The following is a 19,903-nucleotide window of genomic DNA, read 5'->3' on the forward strand; positions in this document are numbered from 1 at the left end:
TTGAACATCAGACAATAACTCCTAAAGGGACACTTACACTACAGAAAGTTGTTTTTTTGTAGTGTTGTGGAGCACACTCATACTCAGTGAGGTCAATGTGTTCTGGCGGAACAATACTCAGTGAGGCCAATGTGATCCCCGAGGGATCACCCGCTCCTCCTCCATCCTATATCAGCCACCCAGAAGAGTGGGCAAGTCTCCTGGAGCCGGCAGGCAGCCGCGCACTTACTGAGTGAATGCCGGTTGTCTGGGTGTTGAATTCATGTTGAGTTGCAGCACCTTGGCCCTGCCCCCTGCTTTACAATTCCAGTCATCATGGCCCGCCCACTTTCCATTGACGTGAAAGCTGCTAAGCCTACCTGGCTGCCTGCCCCCTGGCCCAGCATGCGCAAGTGCAAGGGGGCATGCTAGTGGAATTTGAATCATCATGGCCTTCCTTTCCCACAGTGCAGTGATTTGGGGGGATCGTTAATTTAACAGACATTCTGGATTGTTAGGCAAATACAGACTTACTTTAGTCTGATTCAGTGAGTAGCAAATCTTAGAGGAAAAATTGATTATGGAAACTATGTCTATGGGGCATATTCTTCATAACTAAAATGGCCCGTTAACCATGGGGTCTGATAGGATCACCTGATATTCAGCAAACCCTCCACTGCCTCCTCGCTGCCTCCCTGGCTGCTTTGCGCATTCATGACCGCAGGTGACACATGCACAGAAGCCGGCACCAGAGGATGTAAGTAACACTGTACTTCTGTAACGCTGCTACTAATTGAGGGGACAGCTGCTTTTCAGAGCAGCTGTCCCCACACCAGAGCAATAATGAATTGCTCCAGTGATTAGTTACCCTCGCGGCGAGGTGGATACTTGATCATCCGGGGCCATATTGCCCCCGATGATGAATAAGCCCCTATTAAAAGTTATTTCTCAGAGAATATTTTTAATGTGAATACTATTGAGATTATTAATGTTCTATTCTTGCTGTGCAAGAATTTCAGGCATGCATCTGTGTAATGTGCAGATATAGGATGTTATCATTGTATGGGTTACAATCTGCCGGCTGGTGGCTTTTAGTTATTAAACTATTTTTGTTTGTTTCTTATTATATATTGTATGTATCTGTTTTTATGCTGTGGACGAGGCAATGTGTGTTTTCAATTATTGGATTGCATACATTAACTTTATACAGATGAGGTGGAGACTCAGGTTATAGATGGAAATAAGGGTTGGGGTATTGCAGCGGTGCCTTATGGGAGCAGAACAATATTCATCCTTTGTAAGATTGTCACATTCAGCCCCAGATTATCACATGAACGGCAGTTTGCACCTCTCCCATAGTCACTAAAATACTCGTACATGACAGTGACAACTGTTTAGAAAAAACATTTTTAGTTAACGCTTTTTTCTTCATTTTTTAACTAAAATATGATTGTTGTGTGAAGTCATAGCTATGGAAAAAAGTGGGTTTATATCTCTGTACAGGTCAGTGAAGCTGTATCCCAATGTACTGTAAGCTCTGCACATTGTTAAAAAATAAACCCTTTTCAGAACTGAGTTGAGCGTAGTCAGAGCAACTAAAAATGACGATATATTTCCTCTAAGTACAGTTACAGTGTACATTTAATCATGCGGGAGAAAGACAGTCATGATGATATATTTCACTACATTATCCACTTTGGACCATGTCTCATCCATGTCAGAGTGAAACGATGAGAGTGGAAAAAGCAAAGAAAAAATCATGTTACAAAAAAAAGCAGTTTGGGGGGGGGGGTATTTACTGTAACTCCATTGTGGCACTTTCATTTGGCTTGTGGACACTGGCATATCTATAATTGGTGCAGGTTGTGCAGTGCCCATGGGTCCAGGCCAGGGGATCACACCGCACACCCTGCACCCATGTTTAATTAACACTTAGCAATCCAGAGTCCCATGTCTGCACTGCATTAACAGCGCAAAACACCAGGAAAAATGGCGTGGCTGCCATTTTTCTGGGGATTTGAGCATGACGGTAGATGTGTCCCCGGTACCAAAGAGTGGGCCCAATGTTACCGGAGACCTGCACATGCACATTAGAGGTGACCCGGTACTATTGTGTGGGCGCCATGTTAACGGAGACCTGCACATGCACAGTAGAGATGACCCAGTATCATTGTGTGGGCGCCATGTTACCGGAGACCTGCACATGCACAGTAGAGGTGACCCAGTACCATTGTGTGGGTGCCATGTTACCGGAGACCTGCACATGCACAGTAGAGGTGACCCAGTACCATTGTGTGGGCGCCATGTTACCGGAGACCTGCACATGCACAGTAGAGGTGACCCGGTACCATTGTGTGGGCACCATGTTAACGAAGACCTGAGCATGCACAGTAGACTGTTGAACAAGACCAGAGTCTACTGCACCACAGAGAGGTGGGGGCCCGTATGGAGGCCCCTTCGCCTCTTAAACCGCCTCTGCATGCCGGGTGCTGGGTGCGATCAGCTTCTTCATTGTCTTGGTATCCCTACTTCCCTTGTCGTGATGTCATGATGTCACATGTTCATGGCGTGGGGCTGGCGCAGGGTGGACTATCGCAATGTATGAAACTTCCTTAACCGTTCAAGGATTATATGCAGCAGCGGATCCTGCCCTCTTACCACAAGGGGGCTGCCGCTGCTGCTGGCTTAGGTCCCTGCGCCTGCTCAATGAATCTGGCAGGCGTCAGGACCGACCCTTGAGCGGCGGTGGCGCAGCGCATGCGCACGGTTAACACCAGCTTCCTGTAGGGCTGCCCGAAAGGCAGAACAGCTGCTGTCTACTGATCGCAGCCCGGACTGGCAGGGTGGAGACAACTCCCCCTGACTGCCGGCCTCAGCTTGACTGGCAGGTGACACTTCCAATGGGAAGCCACCTCCACTTACAGTGAAGCCAGTGCAGTCACGGACTGCACTGGCTCACTGAAGTGGCAGATTATACTGGGGGGGCTGCAGCCTCGCAACCCCTAGGTAAGATCCGCCACTGATTATAAGGAATCATATATCCATTTTTTTTTAAATATAATAATTAATCATCTCAACTCCATATGTTTAATTGAAGGGGCTGCTCCTATGGCTTCGTGCCGGTTATGATTAAAAAACTTACCAGTTAAAAAATCCTTATAATTCACGTACGCCGCTGAGGTAATTTTTCTTCTTATGATACTGCTCTAAAGGTTTTTTTTATGTGTATCCATTATAAAATTGACATACAGTATATGCCTGAGTTTCTCACACCTCCGTCAATGTAGTCATTAGTTTTACAGTTTACTTTCACATTTAGAAAATGTGTTCACAGTGATTTAAGGCATCACGCTTGTCTGTCTAGATCAGTCTAATTAGCAGAAATAAAGATTGAAGTCACATTTGTTGAAACAAGATTATGTGTCAAAGCTCTTTTTATAGTTTTGGAAATCTGTTGTGTTTAGCAAAATATTGTGTCTGCCTCGATAAACTGCCCTTGCTAATTGCCTGTGTATGTGTTGGCACGTACAGTATCTCTGGTTTATTCTAATTTTGTGGAATTGAATTATTCTAAGGATTACAATTTGTTCTCCCCTAGCCGTCCCAAGGACAAGTGCGACTCAGTGTAGCTCCGTGCCAGAACCGCGCTTTGGAAAAAGAATTGGAAATGAATTTGCTCTTGCTTCTATCGTCTTCTTTGAATGTAACCCAGGATATATCCTCCATGGACCAGTATCCATTAGATGTGATTCAGTGCCTAATGCTTTGGCTCAATGGAATGATACTCTACCAACATGTATCGGTGAGTACCCCAAAACTATTGAATTACAGAGGGATATTTATCAAACTTTCCAAAGAGGAACCCCTAGCAACCCATCTAATTGGTGGTTATGGGTAGTGGGCCTGATTCAGCGAGGAACGCAATGCACTCGGCCGATGTTTGCAATCTACGCATGCGTATGAGATGCAGTGCATGTGCGCGAACTAGCTATTGCCATGGAAACTGCGTTTGCAGAGGCTACGCAGACCTAAGCAGAATGATTGTGAGGAAGTACATTTGTGGGTGGTAAGGGGGGGGGATTCTGCAAACGCAGGTGTGCCTGTGCGTTTGGACAGAGTTTCTGGGGCGTGCATAATTAAGCCCTTGCGTCGGCGGATGCGGCCTGAGGTCTAGTTGAAGACAGGAAGTCTCGCTTTGTCTGCGGGAGGGTCAGGTCAACCACTATTGATATTATGTAGTGCTGGGCGTCTGCTTATTCTACTGCGATTGCTGTGCGTATTAATTATTTAGCAAATTCTCGCAGCTGCCAATTGCGTGCGTCCGCATCCTTGCGTTGCTTGCTGAATCAGGCCCAGTGTCTCCAATTTAGAAAATTTGTTAAATCTCCCTCAAAGTGTCAGCTGATATAAAAAAAAATTATGTGTTGATCTGAAATTATGGCCCTCATTCAGAGCCGCTCGCTAGCGGCAGTACGCTCGTTCCGAGCGATGTTCGCACATCTGCGTAAACGGGGGAGTGGAATTCGAACGCAGGCGTGCTTAAAGGTCAAAACGGGCGTTTTAAGGGAGTGCATAATTAATACAGCAGCGTCATTGACCACGTCACTTGGTTTTTTTTAACTCAGAACTGCTCGCAAAATAGCGGTTGAAAACACCAACCACAAGAATAGCGAGCAGTTCATACGCTGTACGATGTACTCGATTAATCTAATAAATAGCGGACATGACGTATGGTGCGTGCGGCCAGGGGGCGTTTTTATCAAATAAACGAGCGTATGTTTTGCTCGCTCGTTCAGACTTAGAGGTGTGAACAGACTGCAATTTGCGAACGGATCATTTGAATAGCCACCCCTTGTTTTTGAACGAACAACCGCAAATAGCGAACGGCTCTGAATCAGGCCCAATGTTTTTTTTTTTTTACATATTTAAAATATAATGGAAGAATCAGGCATTCTCCTTGTTAGGGCTTCTACAGAACTACAGTATTCAACTCATTGTTTGTGCTGCATTGACTACTGCTGAGAGTCAACATAAAAATGCATTAAAACACCTTCCATTTTTACATTCTACATGGCATATGGCATTATACATAAAAAAAATGAAAGAAGGTAGACAAAATGTTTTGTTCTGCGTTTGTATAAGAACTCGTGATAAAAATAGTAATACACGGGAGCTTTCACAAAGAATACTCTGCTAATATCTGAACTAAGATGTTGTGTCTTTCAGTCTGTCTAATCTCTTATTGGAAAAGATTGCACATTTATTATAATTACATTTTTATAATTACTGCAAGTTTTTTAAAAGGACATTTTAGGTGATTTTTTTGTTGGCTATTTATCTGAATATATCATAATTCATTGGCAAAGGCAGCATTTTAGTTTGAAACAGGTCATCTATAATTGATAGACAAAGATTGGGAGTCCCAGCAAATGGAATTTACCAGTGACATACCGTATTACAATATTTTCCATAAAAAAAGTAAGATAAACTATGTAATAAATCTTGAGGTGAGAAAGTAGATTTAATATGGTTAGAAATATGTCCACTTCTAATAGCCCATTAGTTCTGGCTAAGAACCTGTCTGAAAGAAACAGATGAAAATGATTATTATTATTATTATTATTATTATTATTATTATTATTATTATTATTATTATTATTGTTATTATTATTATTATTGTTATTGTTATTGTTATTGTTATTATTATTATTATTATTATTATTATTATTATTATTGTTATTATTATTATTATTGTTATTGTTATTGTTATTGTTATTATTATTATTATTATTATTATTATTATTATTATTGTTATTGTTATTATTATTATTATTATTATTATTATTATTATTATTATTATTATTATTATGCAGCGCATACATTGGATATTTGCTCATTCACATCAGTCCCTGCCCCAGTGAAGTTTACAATCTATGGGCCTGATTCATTACGGATCGCAGCTGCGATTGCAACAGTGATTAAGCACGCAATCTCACTGCGAAACTATGCTAATCCATTGCAATCGCAATGCCATCGCATCACAACATAAGGACGCCCACCTTACCTTACACACATTCGTAATACTTAGCAAGACTGCGAAACCATCGGTAACATCGATTACAATCGCCGCCTCAAGCACACTTGCACAAGGTCTGACCTTACTCAGGAATTGCTCACTTCATTGCACGCTGAGAGTACTCAGGCTGTAAATGGCATCGCAATGGATAATTTATGCACACCCATTCAAATGCACTGATACGCCTGTGTTTTGCCGACCGCCCCCCCATCACCTCCCACAAACGACACTTCCTGTCAATCACTCTGCGATGAGTCTGCATAGGCACTGCTGCAATCGCAGTCCAATCACAGTGGTTGGTTCACACATGCGCACTGTAAATGCGTATGCATGCACAGAACACAACAATCGACCAAATGCGTGCGCAATCACAGTTGCGATCATTAATGCATCAGGCCCTATATTCCCTACCACGTGTACACACACACACACACACACACACACACTAGAGTTGATTTATTTGTAGCCAATTAACCTACCAGTATATTTTTGGATTGTGGGAGGAAACCAGCGTACCTAGAGGAAACCCACTCAAGCACAGGGAGAACATGCAAAATCCAAACAGTAATGGCTGTAAGGGAAATTGAACCCATGGCCTCAATGCTGTGAAGCAGTAACGCTAACCATTACATCAACCATGCTGCCCAATTAGAAAGCCTGCAGGGAGCTAAGCAACATGGTTGGCTGGTATTGAGGACATTTTTCATGAAGTGATATTAAATGTGAAACACTCCTGGTTTTGCATTTAATGTTATTGCCCTTTTAAATCCTGTGGCCAGAACCATCGACAAGCAATGAAAGTCCAACGCTTAGTAAATATACCCTTTTATTAACTTCAAGCACACTGACACTAGCATAGTTATATTTTGTTCACTTGCTCTAGTCAGTGATCTCAACTTCTATGCAGGTTTACTTTTCCAGTTTATAGGAGGCTTGATATTTCTCTTCCATGATACCATGCATTTTTCATGAACACTATCCTGCCAAATGATCACTATTGGAAGTGTGACATTGTGCTCTATATTTAGCATGTGATACAAGATATTAAAATGAATATCATTATTTTTAATATTACAAATATTATTATTTTTACGATTACTAATATTATCATTATTATTATTATTATTATTAGTTATATGTAAAGCTGGGCATACACGGCAAGATAAAATGTCTGTCAGACCGACAGACATTTTATCTGGCCGGCTGCCAGCCGCAGATGTCTGCGGCATACACTGTGAGAGAATTCTCACAGTGTGTAGCCCGACACCTGCGCTCCGCCCCCGGGGGAAGAGACATTTCCCTGTTCCTTCCGTAGGAAGGAACACAGGAAATGTCCGTCTGTCGGCTGCGCTGGGCATACACTGTCCGATGCGGCCGACAGTTACCGGGTAAATATCGCATGCAGGATTGTCCAGCATGCCCGACCGAGCAATATTTAACCCTCGGTCGCCCCCCCCCCACGCTACAATTATCGCGGCGATCCACCGATATCGGGTGGATCGTCCCGATAATTGCAGCGTGTATGGCCAGCTTAAGGTGTCACAGTGCTGAGTAGGCAAAATAGTGTCATACAATAAATGCACACGTGAAAACCAATGGTCCTGCTCATTAAAGTGCTTACAAGCTAAAATGTACTAAACCACCAAAGCTATGGATGCCATCCGTGCAAAAGTACATAAATTAGCCCATATTGAATCAATGGCTTTGAATAATATTGGATAATAATAAAGAAGATATCTAAATGGTTGCTAAGGTTTACTGCACATTTGCACTCTTATTTGTAAGTAAAACCCTGTTGGCCTGTTTCTGAGGTGGGAGTAAAGATAAAAAAGTCAAGTAACTGTGCACCTGGAGATACCATGTAGCAATGCAAGGGGTGCAAATATATATTTTTTGCATGCAGGGTAAATACTAACTGCTTTTGCATGTAGCCCATGAATGCTGGACAGCCTTAATTTTACACTGCTAATTAGATATGAGTTTGGATATGCCCCTCTAAAATCAAAATCACTCTGCAAATTTTTAATTTTCCCAACTCCCCCCTGCAGGGGTTGGGTACGGGATGCCGGCACTCAGGATAACTGACCAGGGTAGAATGCCAATGCCCCCAGGTAAGTAAGCCTAACCTAACCCCTAACTCTCCATCCCCGGTGCCTAATTCTAACTCCCCCCCCTCCCACAGCCTAACCCTAACCCTCCCCCTAGTGTCTAACCCTAACCTCTTACCCTAACCCTCTCCCTAACCCCAGTACTTACTTTCGGTATTACGGTGGTCGGATGCCGGTGCTGGTATTCTGACAAGTGTTGGGATTCTGGCGTCAGCATTCTGACCGCAGCATTCTGACCGCATCCCCCCCTGCAGTGTATAATGGTTTTGCCAAGGTGCAAAGTTACATTACATACTCTTCATTGATTTACTCTCACCTCAGAATGAGCAGCTGTACTGTATCTTTCAGCAGCCAATTAAGATCCAGAAATGTTGGTGCTGGTGTATTATACTGTACATATTGTGTAATTAAATTTAAAAAAAAGTTTATTTCCCTGAGTTTATTAAATAGAGTGACCTTTTTTTGCATGAACAGCAAAAAAATAAACAAAAAATGTAATAAATGTAAAATAATAATAGTATAATAAAAAAAAAAATTATTAAAACAATCAATTCGATTTAATTAAAAAAACTTAATCACACTTCTTGGCACTTAACTGTCTTTTTTAACTGGAATACTTAGAGAATCACTAAACCTAAAAAGAAAAACAAGCTGGCTGTAAAAAAAATACCGATGGATTTTTACGTAATAAGAGATATTATTTTGGGTCGGTGGTGGAGGGGGGGAGGGTTACATACTACAAACTCCCTGTCAGTAATGCCATTGAATGTCACTGTAGCAAACCTTTTCTTTTTTTAGAAAAATCTTTAAAAACAGAAAGCAATAGCTTACACTCAGATCCAGCAAATGTGAATTCATTATCAAACATCTCAAGTTCAATCAAGGTATTAAAACACTTTACAAACTGCACAGTATATCTTTGTAAATATATCAGTAGATCTTTTATATAAGATAACCATGCTTACAAGTCTCCCGGAATAATGGGTTCTCTCTCAGGCTCTGGCAATCTCTCTGATGCCAAAATGAGATATTGTTGTGCATGATAACGTGATCTGGTACGTTACGTCTGACCACATTGCAGATGGTGGGCACTTAATGACACAAATTATGGCCTGGTGTCATAGCGGATGGAGCATTATGATGCAATCATGTTATTAACTCCCACCTGACTTGACTTCATGGAGTTACCCTCCTCATCTCCCAAATAGCATCTCAGATAGAGCATGGTTTTGTCAATTCTCACAAAAATGAGATATTTAGGTTATTTAATGACTGGAGTAGACAAAACACATTTAAATATAAAGAGCCCCTCATATTCCACTGCATCCTTTAGATTCTATTATATTCCACATGCAATGCACCGTGTTGCTTATTTGGAGACTATAGACTCCTGAAAATTACTGTCTTGTCGATACAGTTATGGGTGTGTTCATTTTTTTAATGAGAAAAACTCCTATCTCACATGTACTGTAGGTACATGCACCAATAATAATACAGGGTGGTTCAAAATTCTTCATAGTGGAAAGAAACAATTTATTAAAAAAATGCAACTTTTTGAAAGGTTATGCTCATATAGATGCCATTTGCTTTGAAAACCGATGCAGATGCATTATCTGTCTACATTTATGTAACAATTAGCTTAATCAATAAACAAGGTTGCATTGCTGTTCAACTGGTTACTACTTGTTCACAAAAATCTATCTATCTATCCTGGTAGTTTTCACTTTATAACCATGCCATTGGTGCTTTTTCAAAATGTGCATAATCCTTGATCTTCTGACACCACTTTATGCAACTAACCAATGTGGGCTTTTGGGGGGATTCCTTGCAATGCACCCAGCACCACATTAGTTGCACCTTCATCGGATGAAGTACGTAAACAACCATTTCTGGACTGGTCTGTAACACATCCGGTCTTCTGGAACTTCTCTGTAAGTTTGGCAACAGTGTCATGCTTGTGATGTTCTTTCCATGTTTCCTGTTAAAGTCCATTGCAACCTTGCACCAGCTTCAAGATCTGGTCATCAGACTGATTTCTATACATTCTTCTTTGGACAAAGGCATTCTTAAAGGATATTTGAAAAATAGTTAGTATGTACAGTATGAATAGCATATTTTTAAAACCTTTTATTTAGGAAGGACACTAGCAATAGGTATAAAACATATACATGTTATGCAAAACAGTGTTTACCAGGTCGAACATTTTCATGACATTATGGCAGAACATATTACAGGAGTCAAGACAAACAGAAACAACATATGGACAAAGTTCTTAGTAAGAAGGACGGGGGTTGGGGTAACTGAAAGGGATGCAGGGGGTAGGGAAAACAGAATGGACACAGGGCTAAATAGTAATAGAGGAGGTGAAAGCTGTTCCCACAAATTGAGCCATTGGAAGTGATCAAGGAAGGAATGGTGAGGGCTGGGCATGCAAAGTGAAGTGGGATGTACAGTAGTGGGATGTACACTAGTGGGAAGTGCAGTAGTGGGAATGCAGTTACAAGACTCACGAATCAGGGCACCCACACCAGATAAAACAGTTTATCATCAAAGTAGTAGGTAATCTATTCCATGCATATGACAGTTTCCTCTTTCAGCAGTTCTTGACTGTTGAAAGGGGAAAAGGTTCTGTTCACTTCAAGGAGTCTGTTAATGCTATACCAAACTAGAGAAACCTTAGGATAGGTCCACCAGATATGATAAAATTTCTCCCCATGGTCGCATCCTCTCCAGTATGTTGGGTCTACGGAGGGTCTACTGTTCAGTCTGTCAGGGATATAATAACAGGGATAGTAGATTTTGTAAGCTGTTTCCTCAATAAGTGTAGGAGTGGGATACTCTGTCCAATATCCCCTGCCAGGTAGGGTCATCAGGGGCCAAGCCTAGGCCCTGCTTCCACTCTAATTCATGTCTATATTGGGGATCAGAAGAGGAGCTTAACAACATGTTATAGATTGAGGAAATCATGCCGCGTCCAAGGGGTGATGGAGACAAATTTTTCAAAAGGAGTTTATTGGCAAAAGGCTAGACGGGGGGGGAAATATTTTGTGAAAAAAGTTACATATAGTTACATTTAGTTAAACAGTGTTAATTTTCACTATGTATGGAAGTTCATCCCAGATGCCTGGAGGCAGGTTATAATTTGGTGCCATCACCCCGTCACAGCCGCTGACACTGTAATGTAGCATTTCGCATGCAGATAGACCTGCAGTAGCACATAGAATATAGGCATTCCTCACATCATTTTAATTAGCAGAAGCTGCTTGTGCTTCCTGTTCGCATCACTCTGCGAATAAGATGCATTTGAAGGGAAAAATTAGCATGAAGTGCCTTTGCGCTCAGACGTTATGTGTAACGCAACTTGTCGTGCATGGAGGATAGATGTATGTGGGCACATCTGTATTCATTAATCATATATAAGATAGTGACCTGTATGGTGCAACTAGCATGAGGCTCAGAGTCTTCCTGGCGAAAGCTACCTGATGTGGGGTGGGGAGCCCTCCTGATACCCCTGATGGAGGTAGCTTTGAAGACTGAGTTTAAGTCAAGATACTATAAGACTTCCACTGTGGTGGGACTACAAATCACAAAATGCCCAGTCTAGTGCCGACTGCATTAAATGCCGGGAAGTTGCTCCACCAAAGATCTGACCTCCAGACTCAGTTGCTGGTGCTCCAGGCCCCGCCTCCCCTGCCCTCTTACCTGCGGCTCCATCCCGTGCTTCCTTGTTGACATCCAGCTCCTGGAAGAAGATCTGCAGCCGTAATGCTCAGGCAGCCACTCAGGACTCTGCTGCATGGGTCTGTGGCTAGGGCTTCCACCAGGGAGGAGTGGGATGGGAATGTTGTGGGTGGGGGGGAGCATTGGGACTGTTGCACGGGTTTGAGGCTAGGGCAGCCACCAGGGAGGAGTGAAATGGAGAGTTGTGGGTGAGGGACACCAGACATGTCACCTGACATAAGAAGCTGCTGAGGAGCAGTGACACCAATGAGTAGGGACAGGCAATAGACGGAGGTGGCAGCTGATGGTCTGACAATGTATGGTGGCTCCTCAGGTGCTGGGAATAGGTGCAATGTATTGGGCGGCTGTGACGGTACACTCCGGGTACATAGTTACAGCCCTAAGTGGGGTGACTATATTGTGAACAATGAAGGGGGTGCTCCTTCAGTACTGGTGCCCGGCGGCAGACGCCTCCATTGTCTCCCATAGTTCTGCCCCTGTCTCCACTCTTTTGGAGGCTGCCATGTGAAATGTTGCAACCTTTTATGATTGGAGGGGGAATCTGCCCAGTGTGTGGGGACATGGCGACATGCTGTTGTGAATATAAGGCCCATTCTGTATATGTGGTGCCGCTTAAGGGGGCATGACCTTACCAAATGGGAGGAGGGTTGGCATGCCAAGAACCCCATATGGGTATTTTTGTACCAGACCCGGCAATTTTGGTGGCCCTTGCGTGTAAACTAGAAGCTGCTGGGATTTAAATGACCCATGTCCATTTTGCCATGTATCTTAGGTTTAATATACTGCCACACTGACATTATCTACATGCCTTCTCTAGGGCCTGTCCTATGCATATAAACCCTTTATATCTATCCATTGAATCTGCTTCCCCACCGCAACAAAAGTGGTAATGAAATCATTCAATATATGATGTACTGTGCGTATAATGAAATGAAACAAGAGGTTCAAATCCAATTATTTTTCAATCCGTAGGTAATGTATGCAGTTAGGATCAGATTGAGCTTGATCTGTGTTTTAAATGAAGTACAGAGGAGCCTATATTAAATTGCTGTATGTCTCGTGTGTCCTCAGATTGTTTTACTTACAGATATCAGTCATCAATCATCCCGCCCAGCCTTTGCTGGTAATTATTTAAACATTTTAATGCCACTGATTTTATATCCATCCAGTCTCCCACTGATGTGATCAATTATGCATGGCACAAGACATTACGTCTGTAATCTTTACAGGGTTAGGTTGTATTGTTCTACATATTCCCGCAGTCTCTCTGCATTTAAGGAAAGCTTCTGAAGGAGTTGATAATGCTGTTCCCAGGCAGTGATATATTACCTCCTAATGCTAATGACAATGCAACACATCAATCTTGTTTTTTTCAGACTAATGAAAGCAGTCAAAATATCTGCTCCTGGATAGAACTTTGCATCATGTCTTTTAGCTCTCTCCATTGCTGCTATGACCCCAACAATTTATAGTTCCTAGTAATCAAGATGGTTACTTATTTAGCTCAATTTAAAATGCAAACTCATAATCAAGCTACATTTCTGGGTGGTGAAATATGAAGATTAATGGTCCCTACCAAGTTGTTAGTTTTCTCTTTCTCTATTCTGTTCACAAGTCTTTTTGCATGTTATAATAATGTAGGGTTGTTAGCTAGATAGTTGTAAATACATTTCAGTTTCACTTAACTCTTTATAGATATCAGACCAAACATACTCTCATCTTGCTGTTCTTCCCCCAGCACTGAGAGCCAGGATTGTTGGTGGTCAACATGGCTGGGATGATGCAATTAAAAGAACACAATTGAAGGAAGCGCAGAGTCCAATAGGCATAAATAATAAACAGAACATAATCAGTAAAGAAATATATAATTAATTTAATAAATAAAATTATACAAATGATACGCGTTTCTCGGCATAAGCCATTTTCTCAAAGCTGTATTGTCCACTGTCTCAGATTCTCTCAGAGGAAGTTTTACCAACTTTTAAACCTCGCAACATTTGGTTACATTCTAATACCAAGAGACAATTTAATTGTTACTTTGGCAGCCAAGTATTTAATATATCAAGTGTGCGGCGGTCATATATTGACTTGTCAATTTACTTATATGTTTTTTCATGCATCTTAATTTGTATTTTTACATGTGTATATATCCACTCTCCTACCTTTGACTCCATGTCAATCTGTTTTTTTTAATTTATTAAACCTTATAATTTGTATTATTTTATTTATGCAAGTAATTATATATTTCTTTACTGATTATTTTCTATTTATTATTTATGCCTATTGGACTCTGCGCTTCCTTCAACTGTGTTTTTTATCTGCATTATCTTTTGAGGGTCAGCTCATCACTGGAAGCAACGAGTCCCTAGACATACCATTATCTATTGATTAATTTTTTTACATCTCTTTCGCCTAGCGCCCCTATTTTTCTTTTTCTATTTTGATCTATTCAATGGCTGGGATGAAGTCACATCGAGGCCTGCTGGTACAATAGGGAGATGGCCACCTATAGCAGTTATTTTTAGGACTACATTTATGGACATGTTCTGCAATATTTCATCTCATTTGATTATTAATTTCATGCATCACATTAGTTCTTGAGTCACACATGCAACCTTCTTGTGTAGCCCGCAATGAAATTGACTCTCATGTGCCCCAGTTCTCTTTTCTGCAGATTGTAATACATTGTGACAAAGAAGAAGTTATTGGGCGTGATTCTAAGTTAGACGTTTCCGAGTCTGTGTCTGTGTCTTTTGTTGGTATTGCTTCTGCGACTTTATGCAAATAGTCTTTTGTTGGTATTGCTTCTGCGACTTTATGCAAATACCGCTACAGGCACTTCCCTGAAGCTGTGCTATATGCGCCTGTATTTGCAAGGACTGAGATGCCCACTTTGAGCATCTTTAGGCACCACCATCGGTCGCATTATGGAAACTTGCCCCAGCCCTATGGCAGCGCAGGTTATCTCTTGGAATATGGCCTTCTATATGTATGATTCTTCTTCTTTGTATGCAACCACTATGATTGTCTCACCCGAAACACTCCCATAATTGGCCCATGGCCGGATTAAGCCTTTGGGAGGCACAGGGCACTTAAAACAAGCAGGCCTGCCCCAACTACTGCTGCCAGTGTAGTACACTGTAATCTGCTATTATAGTAATTGGTGGTTGCACAGTGGATATTGGGGACTCATGGGGTGCCCACACTTGTGGGACTGCTCGGGGACACGTCTGAATAAAGGAGAGGAAAACGCGTTGAGGAGTCGCGGGTAAGATACATGTCGAAGTTGCGCCTCTTTGGAGAGCCGCTGGGTCCAAGTGCCTGTAGGCTGCTGTGTGGTAAAAGAGGCATTGCAGAGTGCATCTTTAACACTGCACAGTGCTCTGGCCGGAGCAGGGTGGCCCTAAAATAGGGGGACTTGGGGCAGCATGCCCCCTGCCCCCTTAATCCAGCTTGGAACAAGCCCATAAGACAGACCGTCTACATGTGTCTACTTAGCCATCTCCGAGTTATTGCCCAGGAATGCCAGGAAAATCCTGCACAATTTTCTAAATATTTCCTAGACCATGCATCTCCCATGTACCTAATTGCAACTGTGACTCTGTACATGTGGAATTTGGATGCCTGCAAAGTACGACTCAGAAACACGCCAAGTAGAACAAAAATCGCTCCACTGCATGACATCGCCGCTGCGTCCAACTCAGAATCAGGCCCTATTATTAATATAATTACATTTTATTTTTAAGGCACCATAAATAGTCTGCAGCGATGTACAGTACAAAGTGTAACCATAAAAACATTGTAAAATCCCAGAGTAACAGTACAATACAGCTAACTATAGTGTAAGTACATAGCATACTCTGCATAGAAAGAAATGACTATAGACGGGTAGCATAAATAACTGGGGTGAGGGGAGGGCATCTCATTGTAGCTTGAATAGAAAGTGGTGAGTCATGGGAGTGAATCCAGCACTCAGTCACCCTATACCCAATGTATAAGGGAACGAAAGCTTCTATTGAGGACCACTGGAGAAGTAGCTACCAATAAGAATCGAGCTAACATTCTAGATGAATGATAGCCGGAATATGATTGGTTGCTATAGGCAAGCCTTCCACTCGTCATCTTTAGAAGGTTTGTTACATCTCCCCAAGAGTCACTGAAGGGGAGTGGGAAACATATGGATTGAGGGGATGTAGTCATTATCCCAGCTGTCAAAATGCGGGAACTCAGAATGCCGGCGCCAGAATCCCGACTCCAGTCAGAATACTGGCACCAGCATATTGATGCTAAATTGTGGGTTTAGGGGGAGGGTTAGGTTTAGGCACTAGGAGGAGGTTTACAGTTAGGCACTAGAGGGGGAGGGTTAGGTTTAGGCACTAGGGGGGGTTAGGATTATGCTTTGGGGGGAGGTTAGGTGTAGGCACAAGGGGGAGGTTAGGTTCAGGTTGTGGGGGGAGGTTAGGTTTAGGCACCAGGGGGAGGTTTACAGTTAGGCACTAGAGGGGGAGGGTTAGGTTTAGGCACTAAGGGGGGTTAGGTTTAGGCTGCTAGGGGAGGTTAGGTTTAGGCACTAGGGGGGTTAGGTGCAGGCAGCGGGGATGGAAGGTTAGGGGTAAGGGTAGAGTTAGGACACAGACCGACAGATGTCGGTATCCTAACCCTGTCGGGATGCTGGTGTTGGGATTCTAGACGCCGGCATCCCAAGTGCCAGCATCCCGTACCCAACCCGGGTTGAGCACTGGTGACAGTGATCTCCCTGCCTTTGAGAGCATACATGGTGAGGGAAAGCAATGAACAATCAGAGAGTGAAATGGGAAGGATACAAGGAAGAAGGCCAGAGCCGGTGAGTAGCAAGTTATGAGGTTTGTCGCTAAGCTTGGAAGAAAAGTGTGTTTTTAGGAATAGATGAAGCTGGGGAGACTGGTAGACTAGTAGATACTTTTCTAAGGCAAGGCAGTGAGTTCCAGAGGAGGTGGCATATTGGGTGAAATCATATGGTTTTATAGTGAAGAAGACTTTTCTGTGATTCTTTAAGGATGGCATAAAAGGACCTATCTGAGGAACCTTTACTGCTAGATACCCACTCATTTATTACTTAACAGACTAATACTGAGGACACATAAGTGGTGCTGTGGTACCATGAGCAATTATTTGTACCTACCGTACCTAATTATTGTACCTACCTAGATATTGGACCCAAATGTTTGCTTGTTTTACTGCATTTGCCAAATATAAGGAAGCCATTTCTCAAGTTGTGTTCTATTCAGTCCCTTTCTATGTTTACAAGTGAATTACTGAATGATTGGTCTATGCATACATACAGGGGCGCCGATCGGGGCGGGGGAGTGGGTACAATTTACCTGGGCCCAGGCTTCCAGAGGGGCCCGGCAGGGGCCCAGGTCTGGCGCCACCCCCCCCCTCCCTTCCTCCCTCCCTCCTCCCTCTGCAGCAGCCCAGCACACAGCGTGTGCTGGGCTTCAGTGGGAGATTGCTTGCCCCTGCTAAGCAGCAGCCACAGCAATCTTTTATGCCTGATGGGGGGAGCGATCACACTGATCACACCCCCCTGGCTTTGCACCGGGCTAAGAGGCCCACAGCGCCCCCTCCCAGGCGCTTAGCGGCGCTGCAAAAGTATGTTTTTGTATTTTTTTAATGGGCCGTGGCCACACCTCCCATGATTAGGCCACGCCCACTCTTTACCGGGACCCGGCGGTACTTTCTATGCCCCTGCATACATATACAGTACCTGTTACTGGCAAAGAACTCCAATGTGTAGTGCCAAAGTATTTACTAAGAAAGTTCTGGGGCTCATTCTTAATTGGGAGTAAAGCAAAAAAGCAAGTATGTGCACCTGGAACAAACCATGTTGCAATACATGTAGTGCAAATACATTTATTATTTTTGCATGCAGGGTAAATACTGGCTGCTTTTGCATGCAGCCCACACATACTGTACAGCTTAATTTTTACACTGCAATATAGATTTGAGTTTCCACACGTCCCTCCCAAATCTAATCTTTCTGCACATTTTACCTATGACCCACCTGCAATGCAACATGGTTTTACCAAGGTGCGAAGTTAATTGCTCTTTTCTGTTTTGCTACCAACTCAGTATGCCGTTTGCATGATAATGAAGTCAGCTGATGCTAACTGTGCCCAATCAATCCACATTTTATGCAAATATGAAATAGGTGTATCTATTGTAAGTTTATATGGCACTAGAGCATAAAGCTGATTATTGTAAAATTCAAAAATATGCATCATCTACCTTTTTCTCTGTGCATTCACAAGTTTGGACTCTTGATCAAATCAGCCAGGTTGCAAAGTAGTTGCAGCAGAATCAAATACACTTGCTCAAGTTGGAGCTGCCCAACATAAAAGACTTTGCATGCACATAAAAAAGCATAAAAGTAAAGCCAGGAACGATGTATTTGAATACATGAAGTAGAAATATAAATCAGAGGAGTTTGTGGTTTTTTTTATTTAAAAGATAAAAAGATGGGCCTGGGCAGGTGCTTTGCTTTGATGTTGATGGGAGGTCAATTCCCCAAAGAGATGGAATTAATATACAGTACATACAAAAAGTCATTTTCTACAAAAAGCAGAGGTCTCTCAAGATTTAGAATAACTAAAATACATATAAAATGTATGCCCTCAAGTCCAAGGTGCTGTAGTTAAGAATAAAAAAACACATACAAAGTTTTTTGAAGTTTGATCTTGCAGTAATTGAAAGTGACAAAATAAAATTTCCATCACCCCTCCAAGCTTGGCGTACATTTTGGTATAAATTAAGCAATACATGCTTCAGAGAATATGACATCAGTTGGTATTAACCTACAGCATGTTTATGAAATTCAGCAGTTTCACAATCGACATTACAATATTGTAACAGTTAATTTCAATTATAAGTCTGGATTTTTATTTGAATTAGAAACTTCAAAAATGAATCACTTATTTCTAATAATTTACATAAAAAATACACATTGCAGATAATCTCAACAATAGTACACAAACATAATGTGCCAGACATTTATAGAAAATAATTACTGCAGGGGGTAATTATATATGTTTTAGACAAAGCATATTTCCCAGGTTAAAAAATGTTTTGCAAAATAGCATCCCTTAACTAAGCAACATAGCAACCCTTAATTGCAAATGAATAAACCATGATACTCTTCTATTGCCTATTTGGTTGCATACAGTCCTATTTACAGAACATAAAATTACCAAGGTTTGATGCTAAATCCTGTTTGGTGGTGCAGTGTGCCTTGCTATTTGCAAGATAACTGTTGAAGCACACGCGCTCAAGAGCAAAACTGCAACTTTTGTTGAAAAGAAGTCTACACCAATGGGATCAGTTCTTTATAAAGTACTGCATAGTTGCAACAGTGCACGTTGTTTTGTAGAGCAGTATAAAAAAGATATTTTATTTTGTGGAGCTCAAGTTTTACAATTAGAAAAATGGAGTAAGAGAATGCATTTTTAGGGGTGTTTTAATATATAGTGGGGCTTACAGCCATTTCCAGTGTGTAAGGAACTATACCATTGCAACTGCTTTTGAACTGGTGAATATCAGATCTCATTCTACACTTTTTCTTAATAGTACACATCTTATATTTTTAGACGCATTTCGCCCAATTGAAAAAACAATTCCTATACTCAAAAGTGATATATATGTAATAAATAGTCTCAATTCCTTACTCTCATAGTCAATTTAAGACATAAATTAGATTAAACTGAGCAGTATTTTAGGTAAAAGTTTTAATTAATGAAAAGGTGTTTCTAAAGTGGTAGGAAGTTGATCTTTTGATGTGACATTTACACTTTTCCACATCACATGTCTACAAATGCCTAAGTAAATTAACTTCAAAAGAGCTTAGGTCATCAATAAAAATGCTTCTTAAACCAAAAAATCGGATGGGCAAAGGGCATGTGACCGAGAGTAGTGTAATTTAGTAAGTCTACAGCAAGTTACAGTGGATCACTTCATGTTATAGTGC

At 41.8% G+C, this 19,903-nt stretch overlaps 1 protein-coding gene across 1 annotated transcript in view; it reads left to right on the forward strand.

The window, feature by feature from the left end:
- Positions 1-19,903, forward strand: part of CSMD3 (CUB and Sushi multiple domains 3) — a 1,208,248-nt gene that overhangs the window by 914,675 nt on the left and 273,670 nt on the right. The window contains exon 35 of the mRNA XM_088444368.1: positions 3,578-3,781. Coding sequence (XP_088300494.1) covers positions 3,578-3,781 — 204 coding nt within the window. The remainder of the gene's footprint in view (positions 1-3,577; positions 3,782-19,903) is intronic.

The sequence above is a fragment of the Taudactylus pleione genome, unplaced genomic scaffold (assembly GCF_031769625.1).
Source record: "Taudactylus pleione unplaced genomic scaffold, aTauple2 ptg000360l, whole genome shotgun sequence".
Classification (NCBI taxonomy): Eukaryota; Metazoa; Chordata; class Amphibia; order Anura; family Myobatrachidae; genus Taudactylus; species Taudactylus pleione.